Consider the following 14120-nt stretch of genomic DNA (forward strand, 5'->3'; position numbering starts at 1 on the left):
TTGGCTCACTGGAAACAATAAATCAGTCCTCTGGGATGTGGTCCTAGTTGGACTGGAAGTACTGACTAGTATCCATTGTAAAATTAGTTTTAATGGCAAGAGTGTGAGCAGAGCAGCCCAAATGTCTTACATGAACTGTTTGTGAGAGTTAGACAAGCCAATCTATGGATGCTATGCAGGGTACTGCATTGTTGTAAAGCATATTTGCGACCAGCTTTTCAACTCTGAATAGATGTATTTTTATCTGGACATAACTATAGATAGAACTGAATGGATGTAATCAGTTGCACTACATAAGATATCTTAGTTTTATAAGCACCAGCTCTGAAGGACTTAAAGTCATTTACTGTCATTATTTAACAGCAGGTAAGTGTTCAGCCATTTGCTTTTCTTTCATTAGATTTCTATCAAGAACAGCTTCACATCAGTGCCTTCTTAATGTTCTGATATGAATCAAATCCTGTCTGGTCAAATGCTGGTTAAAGAGCACTTAAATAAAGGTACTACACTTCTTACAGGTCGGACATAATCCACTTTAAACAAACATAATGTGCCTGTGACTCTTTATTTCTCTTATTCCTTGTGTTTTTATTATTATATAAATATATATTTGGGGCTGTAACAAATACGCACATTGCTATTAGCAATTCTCATGAATTATAGACTGTGCAGAAGTGGATAAAAGGCATGCAACTCTTGCATAATGAAGGAATCTGAGGATTGAGAAACTATGACCCCTGAACACACTGTACTCAGGGCGAGTGAGATGCTAAGTATATAGACTTAAGAGAGCCACAGGGCTTAATGGGATGTTACCATGACAGTGCAAAGTATGAAAGGGTATATAAAGAGAGAAAGTTGATGTCACTACAGTCATTAGGAGAAACCAAGGCAGACATACAGAAAGGTATGTTTGTATGTAAGACTGCTTTTGGATGAATATGATTTGTGGCTTGGAGCTTGTCAGCGGTTTTTTGGGAATATGTTTAATAGCTTGATTTTGGGATCATGTATGTGCTGCTAAATGTAAATATTGTCTGAGCACATGGCTATTTAAACTATATATTTAAACTCAGTTTTATGACCTCGTGTGAGTCACCTTTGGAAAGACCTTAATCAGTACTCAGTACAGGGAAAGACTTGAAATGAATTTTAAAAATGAAAATTGTATGAATATCCACACGTGGAATTTAAAGTTTTGAAAGCACTTTGTGTGCATGTTATCAAATCTGTGCTTTATCTTGCATAGGCTGCAGTGCTGAACAGAACAATGAAGCTGTTGGTCTTGGCTCTTTCTGTCGCCCTGTTATTTGCAGCTGGTGAGTCTGTCACTGATTCTCCACTGTATAAACACAACCTCTGCTGCTGTGCAACACTGAGCACCATTTTCTCTTTACTGACTTTGCTGCAGTCAACTGCAACCTAAGCAAACCAGCAGTTTTGGGGAATTACCTCAAGGCCACGAAGGACATGCAATTGACTTACTTGTGACGGTCACAAGACAATAACATAGCATTTGGCTCCTTCCTCTTTAACATCTAAATTATTAAATCTTCTGAATATCCTTGCAAATGCTGTTTTGTCCCATGATAGATTTCAGCCACAATGTGACAGAATTTATTCTGAAATTTCCTCACTATTTTTTGGTTTCCAGGTGAAGCCCTAAACTGCCACCACTGTGTCCCAAAAAAGGCTGGAGGAACCTGTGAGCTCACTGTAGAAACATGTAAACCAAACAAGAATGGCTGCGCTGCAGCCAACTTCCTTAGAGCACCACGTGAGTTCCTTGTTTTATATTTACCCCAATATGGAAAGGGAAAAAGGGCACAAGTAGTAATTTACCTTTATATATATATATAAGTATGACTGATCAATTTTCTGCAGCACAAGGTCACATAAAACAGAGATACAAATTCTTCGTATAATCATGGAGACCGTCAAGAATGTGTGAATTGTGTAAATGTTCACACAAGGAAATCCAACCTTTTCATGTCGTTTTCTTAGATGGCCATTACCAGAAATGCATGGATCTGGAGAGCTGTGAAATGCTGAAGATGAACGCCTACATCGATATCAAGTGCTGTAGTGAAGACATGTGCAACACCTTGTAAAATTCAACATCAAAGAAAATTGCGATTCACTGCAGTCCAATGTGAGCAAGGCACTTAACCCCCAGTGACTCCTGCAGCCTGCAGCTGCTGCAGGGAGAGCCCAGGTGTGAACACATTAAAGCAGCTATTATTAGAAAAAATATACTCTGAAGTTCCATGGACTGAAAAATAAATAAAATAGTTAAAGGCCATATGCCTGTACTCATTCTTGTGTATTGACATTTTTTTTTCTTTAAGAGCCAATAACAAAGTCTGCCTGCTGTCATTCTAAAATAGGCAAGTGTTAGAAAATCTTACCTATGCTATACTTGTAGCAGGTTGTCAGGGTTATTTCTTGAGCAATAAAAAGTCTCTCAGGTGGCTTAAGGTTCAACTTTAAAATACCGCAACTTATCTAAAAAATCTTGCACCATCTCCGAGTATCTTTAAATGGGAAAATGGGACCTATTATGCTCATTTACAGCTTCAAATTTGTATTCCTGGACTAAACCGCCATGATTGCCAGTTCATAAAAATGCTTATTTTTCTTTTACTAAGAAGTGGTGTAGCCTTTCTGCTCATCAACAAGTACTAAATACTAAATAAAAGTATAATAACTACTCCCTGGAGAAAAAAGAAAGCATGGAGGTAGCATTTAGTTATTATGCTGCAATGAGGTGGAACAAACTTTTATTGCTTTGCAGTAAATCATTACATCATTATCCTCATTGTGCTTGAATCCTGCACCCTTTTCAATTTATTTCATCTTTTACAAAGAAGCACAAAGGATTAAATAAATCAAAAAGGGTTATGTACTTCACTCTTTTTAACCCAAGCATATCAATTATCATTAAAAGGGTGCAAACAAAGAGAAATGCCCAGCCTTCCTGGTGACAACACTCATTAGTGAACAGCCACTGCAATAATTCAAAAACACAGCCTGCTTAGATAACCACTTTTTGCTTTAATGATTACAATCAAAAACATTTGTACATTTTCAACATTAGAAAATGGATGCAGATTTTTTAATTTTTTTGGCTGACAGTAACTGCTATGAAAACAAACCGAGGGACAGAGAAGTGGGTACTGTGTGTTGATGAAGTAGAAAAAGAGCTGTATATTGGCGGGATCAAACAGCAGGTGATGTATCAGAAAAAACGACTGTGTTTATCTAACCATTTTCCGAGCATATGCATGGCAGATATGATAATCCTCTTATCTTGTGTTATTTAAACAGGGAAGGGCCTAAATGAAAGCTGCATATTGGGAAGCTAAGATTCATTGAGCCACCACTAACTTAGTTACAGTTGTTGTAGTTTCTGATACAGGAAAGACATTTTTTCTGATACATCCATGACGTTCTGTGTTTTGCAATAGTGCCGAGCACAGAGATGGAATGGTGGGCTGTGGAAAATGTAAGACAAGGAACCACCACTCATCCTTTTCTTTTATCAAACACATGAAGAAAAACAAGGATGACAAAAGGGAATACTGATAAATAACAGTGGAATCAGAGCCATAAATAGACAATATTTGATATTTAGGACCCTGGGGGTGGAGTCAGCTGAGGTGGAGGAGAACTGGCAGCTAGCCTTCAAGTAACGGGATATCCCAGTGCAGTGTCCTGTGTGTTGATTGGGCAGCTCTACATCATGGAGCAGGACGTTTTTCCCGGCTGCACGCCGCCGTCCATCTTTTCTGCCTCCAGGATCATCCTTCGAAAAACCTCCACGGCCGTCTGAGAGAGCACAAAAATCACGCACACACAAAATGCCGTCACATGCCCCAGTACACCACTTTTGAATTTGCTCCTCATCCACTGGAGCCTCACAGACTTTAGTCACAACAGAGATGTCATTGTGCTGAAGTTGAGCACTATTGCCTCTAACTTAATCTGAAGCTGATTTACCGACTTCCTGAATATGAACTTTGCTACTCTATGTTGAGAAATATATCCACCAAAAAACAGGAGGATGGTTTGTTTTGTATTTCACATGTGGCAATTTGGCTGTTGTCTACTATTAGGTTCTGCTGACAAAGCTGGTGGCAAAAATAGTGAGCCTTAAAAGAATACTGAATAAAGCACATTTTTGGCTATGGATATATTGTTTAAAATGCATTAATGACATTTAGTCTACTTGGAGGCAGGAAACAACACTGACATATTGGTCTACACTGCAATGCAGGGGCCATGAAAAATGCCACATGATAGGTCTCAGAAACACAGACTGTGTGGGTGCTTCAAGCACACCTGCTATTTTGGGTTGGCTTAAGTGGAATATAACTCAGAGGTTGATTGTTGACTACTAAATTCACACTTAGCCTGTCAAATCACTGGGCTCTGAAACAGCTAATGCATGACAACAGCTAACACATCAAATACAAATGGGCTTTGAGGCATCACATTTGATATAAAGCAGCAAAATCAGAACACTCAAGAATATTACCTGATAACTACATGGTAAAGTATCCTTGGGCAAGACAGTGAGCCCCAAATTATCCCTCATACAACCATCGACATATGATCGTGCATGTGAAGAGGAAACGAAAGAAGGCAGTGACAGACAGGATTGATGAGCCACTGTGATCCAACATCTCCCACATTAACAACACTAGTGCAATACGTATCACAAGAACCCAGTCTGATGTATGTACTATTGATTGTGTTTACCTTGAGGCAGCCTGGTATCATCTGCATGTAACTTAATAAACAGAAAAATAGTGGAAGGTCATGCGATGGCCCTGCAGCTGCACGACTTTACTGAAATGAAGTAGAATCTTTTCATACTGTATAAAGCAACTGTGGGCAACAAGTAATTATCTCCTAAACTGATTTATAAATCAGTGCGGACTGCTTAATTGATCTGGGTTCCTTGGTTTTAACACATTTAAATGCATCTATTATCTGGTAGATTAATTAATATGCTTTTAATCACATTGAAGTGCAATTCCACTGTCACTGCATATTTCATATATCTTGACGGTAAAGACAGCACATATCAGAACAAGATGTAGTTCTGGGATGTTTGCTCTCATCATCTTTTCTTCAGTCTTTGATGATGTGTAATACTTGGCGATAACAACATTAAGTGCAAGTTTTAATAATGCAGTTTCCAAAGTTTCACATAAAATCACAATGAGGTGTCAGGTCATATTAGGTCACCCCTAATTTTCTTGAAGTCACCTAGACCACAACTTTAAGTGCTCTAGGAGTTGGCAACTTGATGCTCTGTCATTTGAAACACAATGCAGCACCAGGAAAATACACTGCAAGCTTGTCTCCACTGAGAGCAAATGGAAAGTGTAGAAATGACAAATCCTGTGGACACATACACTCGCTGTACAGTGAAAGCAAGTCAGTAATTATCCATCCACACATGCCTCCATGCGGACAGGTTGCCAAATGTTAACAGGGTTGACGTACAAAGACAGGCACATTCACCTCTGTGGGCAAAATAGGATTCAGTCAAACATGAATGTCTTTGTACTGTTGGAGGAGACCTACACAGCCACAGGGAGCACATGTAAACTTCACACCTTGTTATACCTGCCACCTTTGTTTGTTTTATTGTTTTTGGTCAAAATGTAACCATATTTGGGTATTTATTTCCCCCACACTGATAGTTCCTACCTGGTTCTCTTTAGCTGAAGACTCCATGAAGGCAGCATTCCAGGATTCAGCTAATGCTTTTCCCTCTTCACAACTGATTACTCTAAAGAGAATAAAGTCACAAGGACGACAGCAGAGTCAGAACAAGACGCACATACTGTATTTCAAAACACAGCCGCAGAGTCTCCTATGAGTAACCCACATTATTAAATTTGTTTGAAATCTGCTTGTATATGTGATTCCATTGACTCTGTGTTGCATACAGTGAATGCACACAAGCACACACGGACATTGTATTGCTTCCATAACTTACTGCAAATGGCTTCTGTCTTCATTTGGGACATGGCTGAACCAGATCTTAACATCTACTCTGTACTGCAAGGTGTATTTCAAAAGAAATTTGTATTTCTGCTCGCAGATAATAAGAAACCAAACAGAAATTATTACACAAACTAAAAAAGCGCACTGACCCATGTGCGTACCTACCATTGCCTATTGTACTGTGTACAATTTAGGTGTGTGCTAGCGCTTACCGCTCCATATGTAGGTCGTTCTTGTTTCCGACGAGCATAATTGGAACTCTGCATCGAGGCAAAAGTAAATGCCGTGTTGTCATCTATGATATATGCATGATATATGGCATATGGTTTGGAGTTGCTCGGAGAGCAAAATAAAAAGTAGTACTTACTGAACTTTTCCCACCATGTCCAATAGTTTTTCATGGATAACTTGTACAACTTCAAAGCTGGAAGAAATGAGAGGAACGTTTGTTTTTCCTTCAGCCCAGCTCATTACGCAGGACATGAAAGATATTTTGCTCAGTTTTGTGAAGTGGAGGTAATTGTATACCTTTTATTCGATGTAACTGAATAGACCAGTATGTAACCGTTGATATCTATGGAGTAAGTCTGTGGGAAGATTGAGTATTCATCCTGGAAAAGGATTTAAAAGTGAAGATGTAATGTAATGTTACAACAGACTTAGAAAAATCAATAAAACCACTGGCAGTCATGTGTCATACCTGCCCTGCTGTGTCTACAAGCTGGAGATGGTACTCTTGTCCATTTATTGTGATCATTTTAGTAAATGCTGCAAATAAAAGAAAACACAAATCAGAATAAAACATTTTTTATGTAGATAGGGCAATAAATTTCTTTTCTCTCATAAATATGACAAACACAACTGTGTTACACAGTACAATCCAACTGAGTGAATCTTTATTCCTCTCTGCAAGACATACAAGACACAACCCAGTTATGGATCCATTTCAGTGAGCGTATTCAGGACAGGAATGTCGATATCTGCCTGGAGATGGGTCATATTATCTACAGCAGGACAGAGGGCAGTCTACAGCATCTCACTGATAAAGCTGACGCTTCACTTTACATTAACCATCCAGGGATTATTTATAGACAACACATTCGAGAAACTGTCATGTCCCTGCCTCCTGGCTGGCTTGTCCCTTCTCCTCTCTCCTCTGTGTGTGCGCACGCTTAGGCTCCGTGGCTGTTCCCCCAGAGGCGGATCCAAAGAGTAATTTCCACCGACATAGTCTTGCACCTGTGCTCCAAGTTACTCACCTGTGGGCTAACATGATGATTGAAATGCCGGCTTTAAAAGATGGAAGCCTCTTCAAGCCGATGCCGTTGCATTGCTAGTGGTAACACAAAGCTTGGCTCCCTCAACAAAACGTTCACTCATCTGGATATTGTCACTTTGGCTGTTCACCTTTTTCCTTCCTCCCTCCAGCCCGCCAGCAGCAGGAGGATCAGAAATGCTGTCACAGCGGACTAGAGAAAGGAGAGAGGCATGTGGGGAAACCCAGCCTCAGCTGCCCGCCAGCTCTAAGGACTGTGTTGTTTTTTTTCCCTATTGAATAAAACTCATTTAACCTTACCACCATGCTATGTGCTTGTGTTCAGGTTAAAGACGGAGCCGCCAAAGCTAGACCTCCGCTGGTCACATGGCAGGATTTATTCTGACTCCTGAAGTCTTGCAGGGTGAGTGGGGAAAATGCCGGGGATTTCTCACACAGTGTGGTTTAGTGTTTAGACCACTCAGCCACTCCTACTACTCTGATGGAGCAAAAATTACCATCTGGTCAGCCTTCTCAGGGGCAGTGCTAGCAGCAGAAATAATCATTATCTTTGAAAACTTTTTGGCTAAATTTAAGCAAGTTTTTCACAAAAACTCTTGGGGCCAATTTTGCTGCACGCAAATGTTTAACCTTAAGCAAGGGAATAGAAGTGTGGCTGATTATGCGGTTAAAGGCGAGAAGTGTGAGTTCCATGTGGAGATGGTTTCCTTCTTGAGGTACATTATAAAGAGAGAGAAGATATAGGTTGATCTGGCTAAAGTACAAGCCATCCTGAAATGACCTGAACCCACAACTCGAAAGGAGCTGCAGAGCTTTTTGGGGTGTGCAAACTTTTACCGGCGATTTATCAGGAACTTTAGCAAAATTTCTCTGATTCTAACTAATCTGACTTCTCCCAAGGTCCCGTTTCACTGAAACTCTGATGCTCAACATGCCTTTTTGACCCTGAAACAGCTGTTTGCCTCTGCTTCCATCCTCATACAACCAGACACTACAAAGCAGTTTATTGTGGAAGTCGACACTTCTAACACTGGGGTAGGAGCCACATTGTCTCAACAATCTGAGGGTAAAATGTGCCCATGTGGTCTCTCTCTGTCATGTCCTGAGCCGTCTGCCCAGCATTTTGTGTTAAGTTTTAATTTTCCTGAGTTTCAGTCCCCAGTCTGTTTTGATGTCTTGTTCCCTTTGTCCCTGTCTCCCCTGTATTTATGGTCTTGTGTCTGTTTTGTCATCTTGTTCCATGTGTTTTCCTGGTGTCAAGTCCGCATCTCTGTCTCCCTCTTCTGTCTTCCTGTTTTACTTTGATAGTTGTCTGGTCCATGTCTGTTATCTTCAGTTTTGCTTCCCCCAGTTAAGGTAATCAGCGTCACCTGTGTTCCCACCTGTTTCCTCTTCCCTCATCAGCCCCTCTGTGTATTTAAGTCCTGTGTTTTCTCTGCCTGTTGTTGCGTCGTTGATGTTGCTGCGTCAGTGGTCCTGTGCTGTGTGAGTCCCTGCGCCCTGGTTTTGCTATTAGTTCTGGCACCTGTCCAGCTCCAGTATATTTGAGTTTTGTTTTCCCCTGTTGTCACAATAAATCCACTGTTTTGTTCTAACCTTGTCCGAGTATGCATCCTGGGGTCCCATCCTGCCTGCCACACACACCCAAGCCATGACACTCTCCTGCTGAGCAGGACTACAGTGGGGGTAACTGGGAGCTTTTGGCAATGAAGCTGGGTCTAGAAAAGTGGAGGGACTGGCTTGCGGGCTCAGAAAAACCATTCGTGGTCTGGACCAACCACAAGAATCTGGCTTACCTTCGACTGGACAAGCGACTAAACGCCAGGCAAGTCAGGTGGGCCTTATTCTTTACCCAGTTCAATTTTCACATTAGCTTCCATCCAGGTTCCCGGAATAGCAAGCTGGACGCTCTTTCCCAGCTTTCTCCCATTCAGAATTCCTGGACAAGCCTGAGCCCATCCTGCCACCGGCCTGTGTTGTTGGAGCAGCTACCTGGGTAGCGGAGTTATTGGTCATAACGACCTAGCAGACCGAGCCTTACCTCGGCCATCACTCTACCATCCCTGCAGCCGTCTGTTTACAAGTCATCTACTTTGACTGTCATACCAGTCAAAACAGAACCATAACCTTCCTTCAAAGGACGTTCTGGTGGCCATCCCTGGCCAAGGATGCTCTGGAATACATCTCTGCCCGCCCAGTCTGCGCTCACAACAAACCGACTACACAACCTCCTGCTGGACTCCTGTGACTCTTACCTGTGCCCGGTCTACCTTGTTTGCACATCGCTGTGGACTTTGTCACCGGCCTGCCTCCATCTGCATTCTCACAATCATAGATTGGTTCTCTAAGGTTGTGCACTTTGTGACCTTTCCAAAACTTCCTTCTGCTCTCGAGACAACATAGCGCCTCATCAGCGGTTGTGGCGGGCCACCAAAGCAGCTCTTCTCCGGACACTGGACCAGAACAAGCAGTTGGCTGACCAATCATTGCACACCTGCTACAGACTACACACTGGGTCAGAAAGTCTGATTATCAACCAAGAACATCCCATTAAGAGCTGAATCCAAAAAAATTATCTCCCAATGTCACTGGGCCATTCAAAATTGATTTTTCTGGTCAACCCCGTCCCCGTATGCCTCAAGTTACCCAGACATATGAGGAAACCTGTCTTGTCCAGCCCGCTGATTGTCATATTGCTAATGGTAACACAAAGCAAAACGTTCACTCATTCGGATATTATCCCTTTTGCTGCTCACTTTTTCCTTCCTCCCTCCAGCCTGCCAGCAGCAGGAGGATTGGAAACGCTGTCACAGCGGAGCAGAGAAAGGAGAGAGAGGAGCGTGTGGAAACCCAGCCTCAGCCACCCGCCAGCTCTAAGAACTGTTGTTTTTTTCCCTCCTGAATAAAACTCATTTAACCTTAGCAGCATGCTCTGCACTTATGTTCAGGTTAAAGACAAAGCCTGACAGAAACATAGGTTGGTACAGGATATAAGCGAACATGCCAGGGAGAAGAGAAACAGCTTACAGGTTTAGACTCAAATCTCAGGAGTGTCTGGGATCAGGTTTGCTTAGGACGTTGATTAATTACTGCATGTTCTCCTGCGCTCCAAAAAAGATACTTTTAAATCATCTTGAAACTAAGTTTGTATTCTTAGCTCAAGACATCTTGCTGCATATCAATCAGAGAGAAATTTTTATCTCAACCAAGCAGCGCACCAGCTGATATCTCAAGAGAAAGTTCTCTTTTTCCTGTTGAAAGTGTGGAAAGTGGTGGAATCAGCTGTTGCAGTGTTTGAACACATTTGTTTAGAGGGAACATTGCACTCTGCTGGGTAACAGCAGAGTCTTGCAAATCATTATCTTTCAATCAGTACATAAAGCTATCAAACGATATGATTTAGATTCTGAGAACTGATCATACAAGCTTTAAAAATAATTTAAAATGTATATAATGACATATAGACAAGGTTTTCTCTGACATTGCACTTCAGTGTGAGGAATTCAGTCTTGAGCAAAATATAAAACACATTGAATTAATGAATTAGAGCTGCAACAATTCATTAGTAAAGCCACCCAAAATTAAAGACTGTCACACAGCAAATTAATTAAGTTGCTTTTTAAGCTCATAACAGGGTCAGTTATTACAGAGTCATGCTGTGCCTCTAAACCTTGGTATAACCTACAAAACTAAATTAAATCCAAAAAGTGGAATATGCAAAATGCATACAAATGCATTCAGCTGATTGTAACATGAGGTACTACAATTGAAAGAGCAGAGTATCATCAATCTCCCTTGTGTTTTGCATATGAAAGTTATTGTGTCAGTGATTTTGGACTCTATATAAGAGCACAGTTTATCTATTAAATAGAGCCTAACCAATATATCAGCCCCACTGGTATATTGGTTGGGCTCTATTAGATTGGCAAATAGCTAATATTGGCCCATATTAGCTGTTTCCTGTTATATCAGTAAAGGTATTTATACATGAATGAAAATGAAAAAAGTAAATAAGAGACAAGAGAAACACCCTTCAACTGTGTTATGAGTGTTGATCTTGCATAGTTTATCCACCAGAGGGCAGAGGGCACAGCAAACACAACAACCAGGGCAGAGCATAAATGGTTAATCCACAACTTGCTGTGACAGTAAACCAAGTTTATTTTTAAACAGCACTCTCATGTTTTCTTAGTGAGGACCCACAAATAACCACACTTCACAAATGCTAGGGAAATCTTATGTTCCACGTGTCTGAAAGAAAAAAAAAATATCGGCCAGTATATCAGCATTTTAAATGACTGAATATCGGTATCGCTCTGAAAAATTCTATACTGGTCCTATTGGTCCTTTTAATGTTACACCCAACTACAAACAGTGCATATAATCCTGATGAAAAATATCAATCAGTTATGAAAGGATAAAAAACTGTCACTCCATAAAAGGCTTGTGTTTAAGTCCTTCTCGCAAAAGGTGGTTTAAACAACCTTAAGGCTACTTGAGGAGAAAAGAAAAGCTGTAAATGATGATGAATGATAAATAGCGAGGAATGTAATGGGCATTTTTCACAGTTTTGAAGATGCACCAGATTTATTCATCACACTATGAAGAACATTTAATGATAAACTGACAAATGTGTAATGCTGGGCTGACAAATAAAAATAAACTCAAGATTCACCTCTGCTGCTACACAGTAAGAAACAACGCAGAGGACAGGATAATACAGGAAAAGCTACTTTAGGACCAGTATACTTAGGTTTCGACTACTGACTGAGAAGGCACACGGACCGAGTATGTGCCGCCTCACGTAAAAACCGGGCTTGTGTCAAAAAAAAAAAAAAAAGGTCAAAAAATCCCCACTTACTGTTTTCTATTGTTGGGTCATAAGAATCAACAAACTGGCCTTCCACAAACTGGATGGTCAAGGAGGACTTTCCTGCAAACACACACATGACAATTACCTTTGAAGGAAGGAAGTCACTGTAGAAATTAATAGATAAAATCAGCAGAAGTCATCACTGTGATGGTTTTTGTGGGGCTCAGTCTCTTAAGAGTGACTGCGACCGAAGAATGACACACAAAAAAAAAATCCAAATATAAAGATAATACCTGTGAAGCGTCCCAGAATGCACCACACAAAGCATACTGTAATACTGCTAAATATGTTTAGAATTTGTAGAAGTTACTACAAAGCGGGGAACCATGAACACATCGCGCGTCTCAGTGGGAACATTACAGGGTTTGTAGTTAGAGCTGTCATGCTGCCTGGGCCTCCAGTCGTGCTATCTGTGTGTGCCATCTTGCCATCCTCACCATCCTTTAACCGCACACAAGCTGCGCTTCTGCGCTTCTTTGCTTTTACGCAAAACAAAATAAACCGCAAAGTAAATGCGTCAAATCCGTCGGTCCGTCTGGCCTTTTGCGTAGCATGGCACTGCCTAACATGGCATCAAGGTTAAGGGCTAGTGGAAACATATCAGTAAAATAGATTACAATATCTCTCTTGCACACATTATGCGAGGCCTCTTGTGCTCACACCGCAAAACCACGTCTCACCTGGTGGCGCTCATTCGCCCGCTCTGAGATGCTGCGTGTCAGATGCTACTCCCTATAATTTAAGCATTTTATAGGAGGCGCAAAGCGCTCTCATAGTGGACCTGTACTGGCCCAAAAGGCCGCTAAAAATCTAGGCTCCGTGTCCAACTCGAGGGCTCCCTTTAGGTCCCCTTCCCCGCAGTCCCCGGCATCTGTTCCAAACTCACCTACGGATCTGTACCCGAGGATGGCGATTTTTCGTGATTTCGGCTGCGGCATGTCTCCTTCTGGTTATCGCATCTAGTCCTCGGGATCTACCGCAACCTCCTGCCGGAATGGCATCCAAATTCAAGGGACGCGGAGAATGGTCATGCAGCCTCCAGACAGCAGCGGGAATCCCTCTCCTTTGTTGTGTTTATGTGGATTTTGTTTTTGCGTGAAAGACTGAAAAAAAATGTAATTTCAGCTCATACGAGAAAAGCGTGGAGTATCTATACATCTACAATAACTGCGTCACTCCCCTTTGCAAAGTAATGAATTAGTAATTGATACTACATCGTGATTGGCTAGACGTAGGGTAGAGACGGGCGATGGTGAGCCATGTAAAGCTCTGATTGGATAAGGTAGCTGTTCGTTAAACAGCGACACCCAGTTTCAAATTTTTGATTGGCTGCGACACGTTTCGTGAAGTGCTGGGTGGTCGGGTGCGGTGTCATTCATATCTTTAAGGTCAGGAAGGGCCGGAACAGGAATGATGGTCCTTAACTCGTGAAGACGCGCGTGAGGCCGTGTAAAATAATCATATTAGGCATCATAGTGGATTATTGCATAGATATAACAGGGAAAAACAGTGAAAGGGAAAATTATATATATCACATTATTTTTAAGTATTTTAATTTATTTTAATGAGCCTGCAAAATATGAAAAACGTTTAGGTTACTGAACCGTAAAATAACCGATCAAAATCTTGCTCCAGGGTCCATTTAGCTGTTTACTTATTTATTTATCTTAATTTAATTTAATTATATAATGTGATATTCATTTGCAGGTTGAGCTCAGTCATTTATCACGTGATCCCCCCCCCCCCCCCCCCCCCCCATTTTATCTGGACATGTTGGTACAGACCTACTGCTTGGACACAAACTAACCTCAACAGTTGAAATTAGTTTTACTGGGATGGGCTTCAACAGTAAAGTGCTAAAAACGCATGCATCAGTATCTCCCTCAAATAAACAGCTGTGCAACTTATAAGTTTTCCTTTTGATGATTTAACTATACTGGATTTGGTGAT

At 41.2% G+C, this 14120-nt stretch overlaps 2 protein-coding genes across 2 annotated transcripts; one reads left to right on the forward strand and one right to left on the reverse strand.

Moving 5' to 3' along the window:
- Positions 1-816: 816 nt before the first annotated feature.
- On the forward strand, positions 817-2316 carry ly97.3 (lymphocyte antigen 97, tandem duplicate 3). The gene is made up of 4 exons (XM_030752027.1): positions 817-907; positions 1250-1319; positions 1655-1777; positions 2005-2316. The coding sequence occupies exons 2-4, from the start codon at positions 1271-1273 to the stop codon at positions 2109-2111; spliced, it is 279 nt and encodes a 92-aa protein (XP_030607887.1). The 5' UTR covers positions 817-907; positions 1250-1270; the 3' UTR covers positions 2112-2316.
- A 718-nt stretch (positions 2317-3034) lies between these two features.
- Positions 3035-13352, reverse strand: LOC115795896 (GTP-binding protein Rheb). The gene is made up of 8 exons (XM_030752026.1): positions 13057-13352; positions 12159-12230; positions 6722-6789; positions 6550-6632; positions 6389-6445; positions 6234-6281; positions 5722-5803; positions 3035-3828 (listed from the first exon to the last, which is right to left on the reverse strand). Exons 1-8 carry the CDS (start codon positions 13106-13108, stop codon positions 3736-3738), a joined length of 555 nt encoding a protein of 184 aa, XP_030607886.1. The 5' UTR covers positions 13109-13352; the 3' UTR covers positions 3035-3735.
- Between the last annotated feature and the right edge of the window lie 768 nt (positions 13353-14120).

This window comes from Archocentrus centrarchus, chromosome 17, assembly GCF_007364275.1.
Source record: "Archocentrus centrarchus isolate MPI-CPG fArcCen1 chromosome 17, fArcCen1, whole genome shotgun sequence".
NCBI classification, from domain to species: Eukaryota; Metazoa; Chordata; class Actinopteri; order Cichliformes; family Cichlidae; genus Archocentrus; species Archocentrus centrarchus.

What these genes read in the sequence shown, in the direction of transcription:
- LOC115795896 (XM_030752026.1), bottom strand. Translation starts at nt 13,108, where the DNA reads ATGCCGCAGCCGAAATCACGAAAAATCGCCATCCTCGGGTACAGATCC. An exon ending in TGACCCAACAATAGAAAACA is followed by an intron (nt 6,790 to 12,158) that starts GTAAGTGGGGAT and finishes TTTTATTTGCAG; the next exon opens with CATTTACTAAAATGATCACA. An exon ending in TCAGTTACATCGAATAAAAG is followed by an intron (nt 6,446 to 6,549) that starts GTATACAATTAC and finishes CATTTCTTCCAG; the next exon opens with CTTTGAAGTTGTACAAGTTA.
- ly97.3 (XM_030752027.1), top strand. Translation starts at nt 1,271, where the DNA reads ATGAAGCTGTTGGTCTTGGCTCTTTCTGTCGCCCTGTTATTTGCAGCT. An exon ending in CGCCCTGTTATTTGCAGCTG is followed by an intron (nt 1,320 to 1,654) that starts GTGAGTCTGTCA and finishes TTTGGTTTCCAG; the next exon opens with GTGAAGCCCTAAACTGCCAC. An exon ending in CAACTTCCTTAGAGCACCAC is followed by an intron (nt 1,778 to 2,004) that starts GTGAGTTCCTTG and finishes TCGTTTTCTTAG; the next exon opens with ATGGCCATTACCAGAAATGC.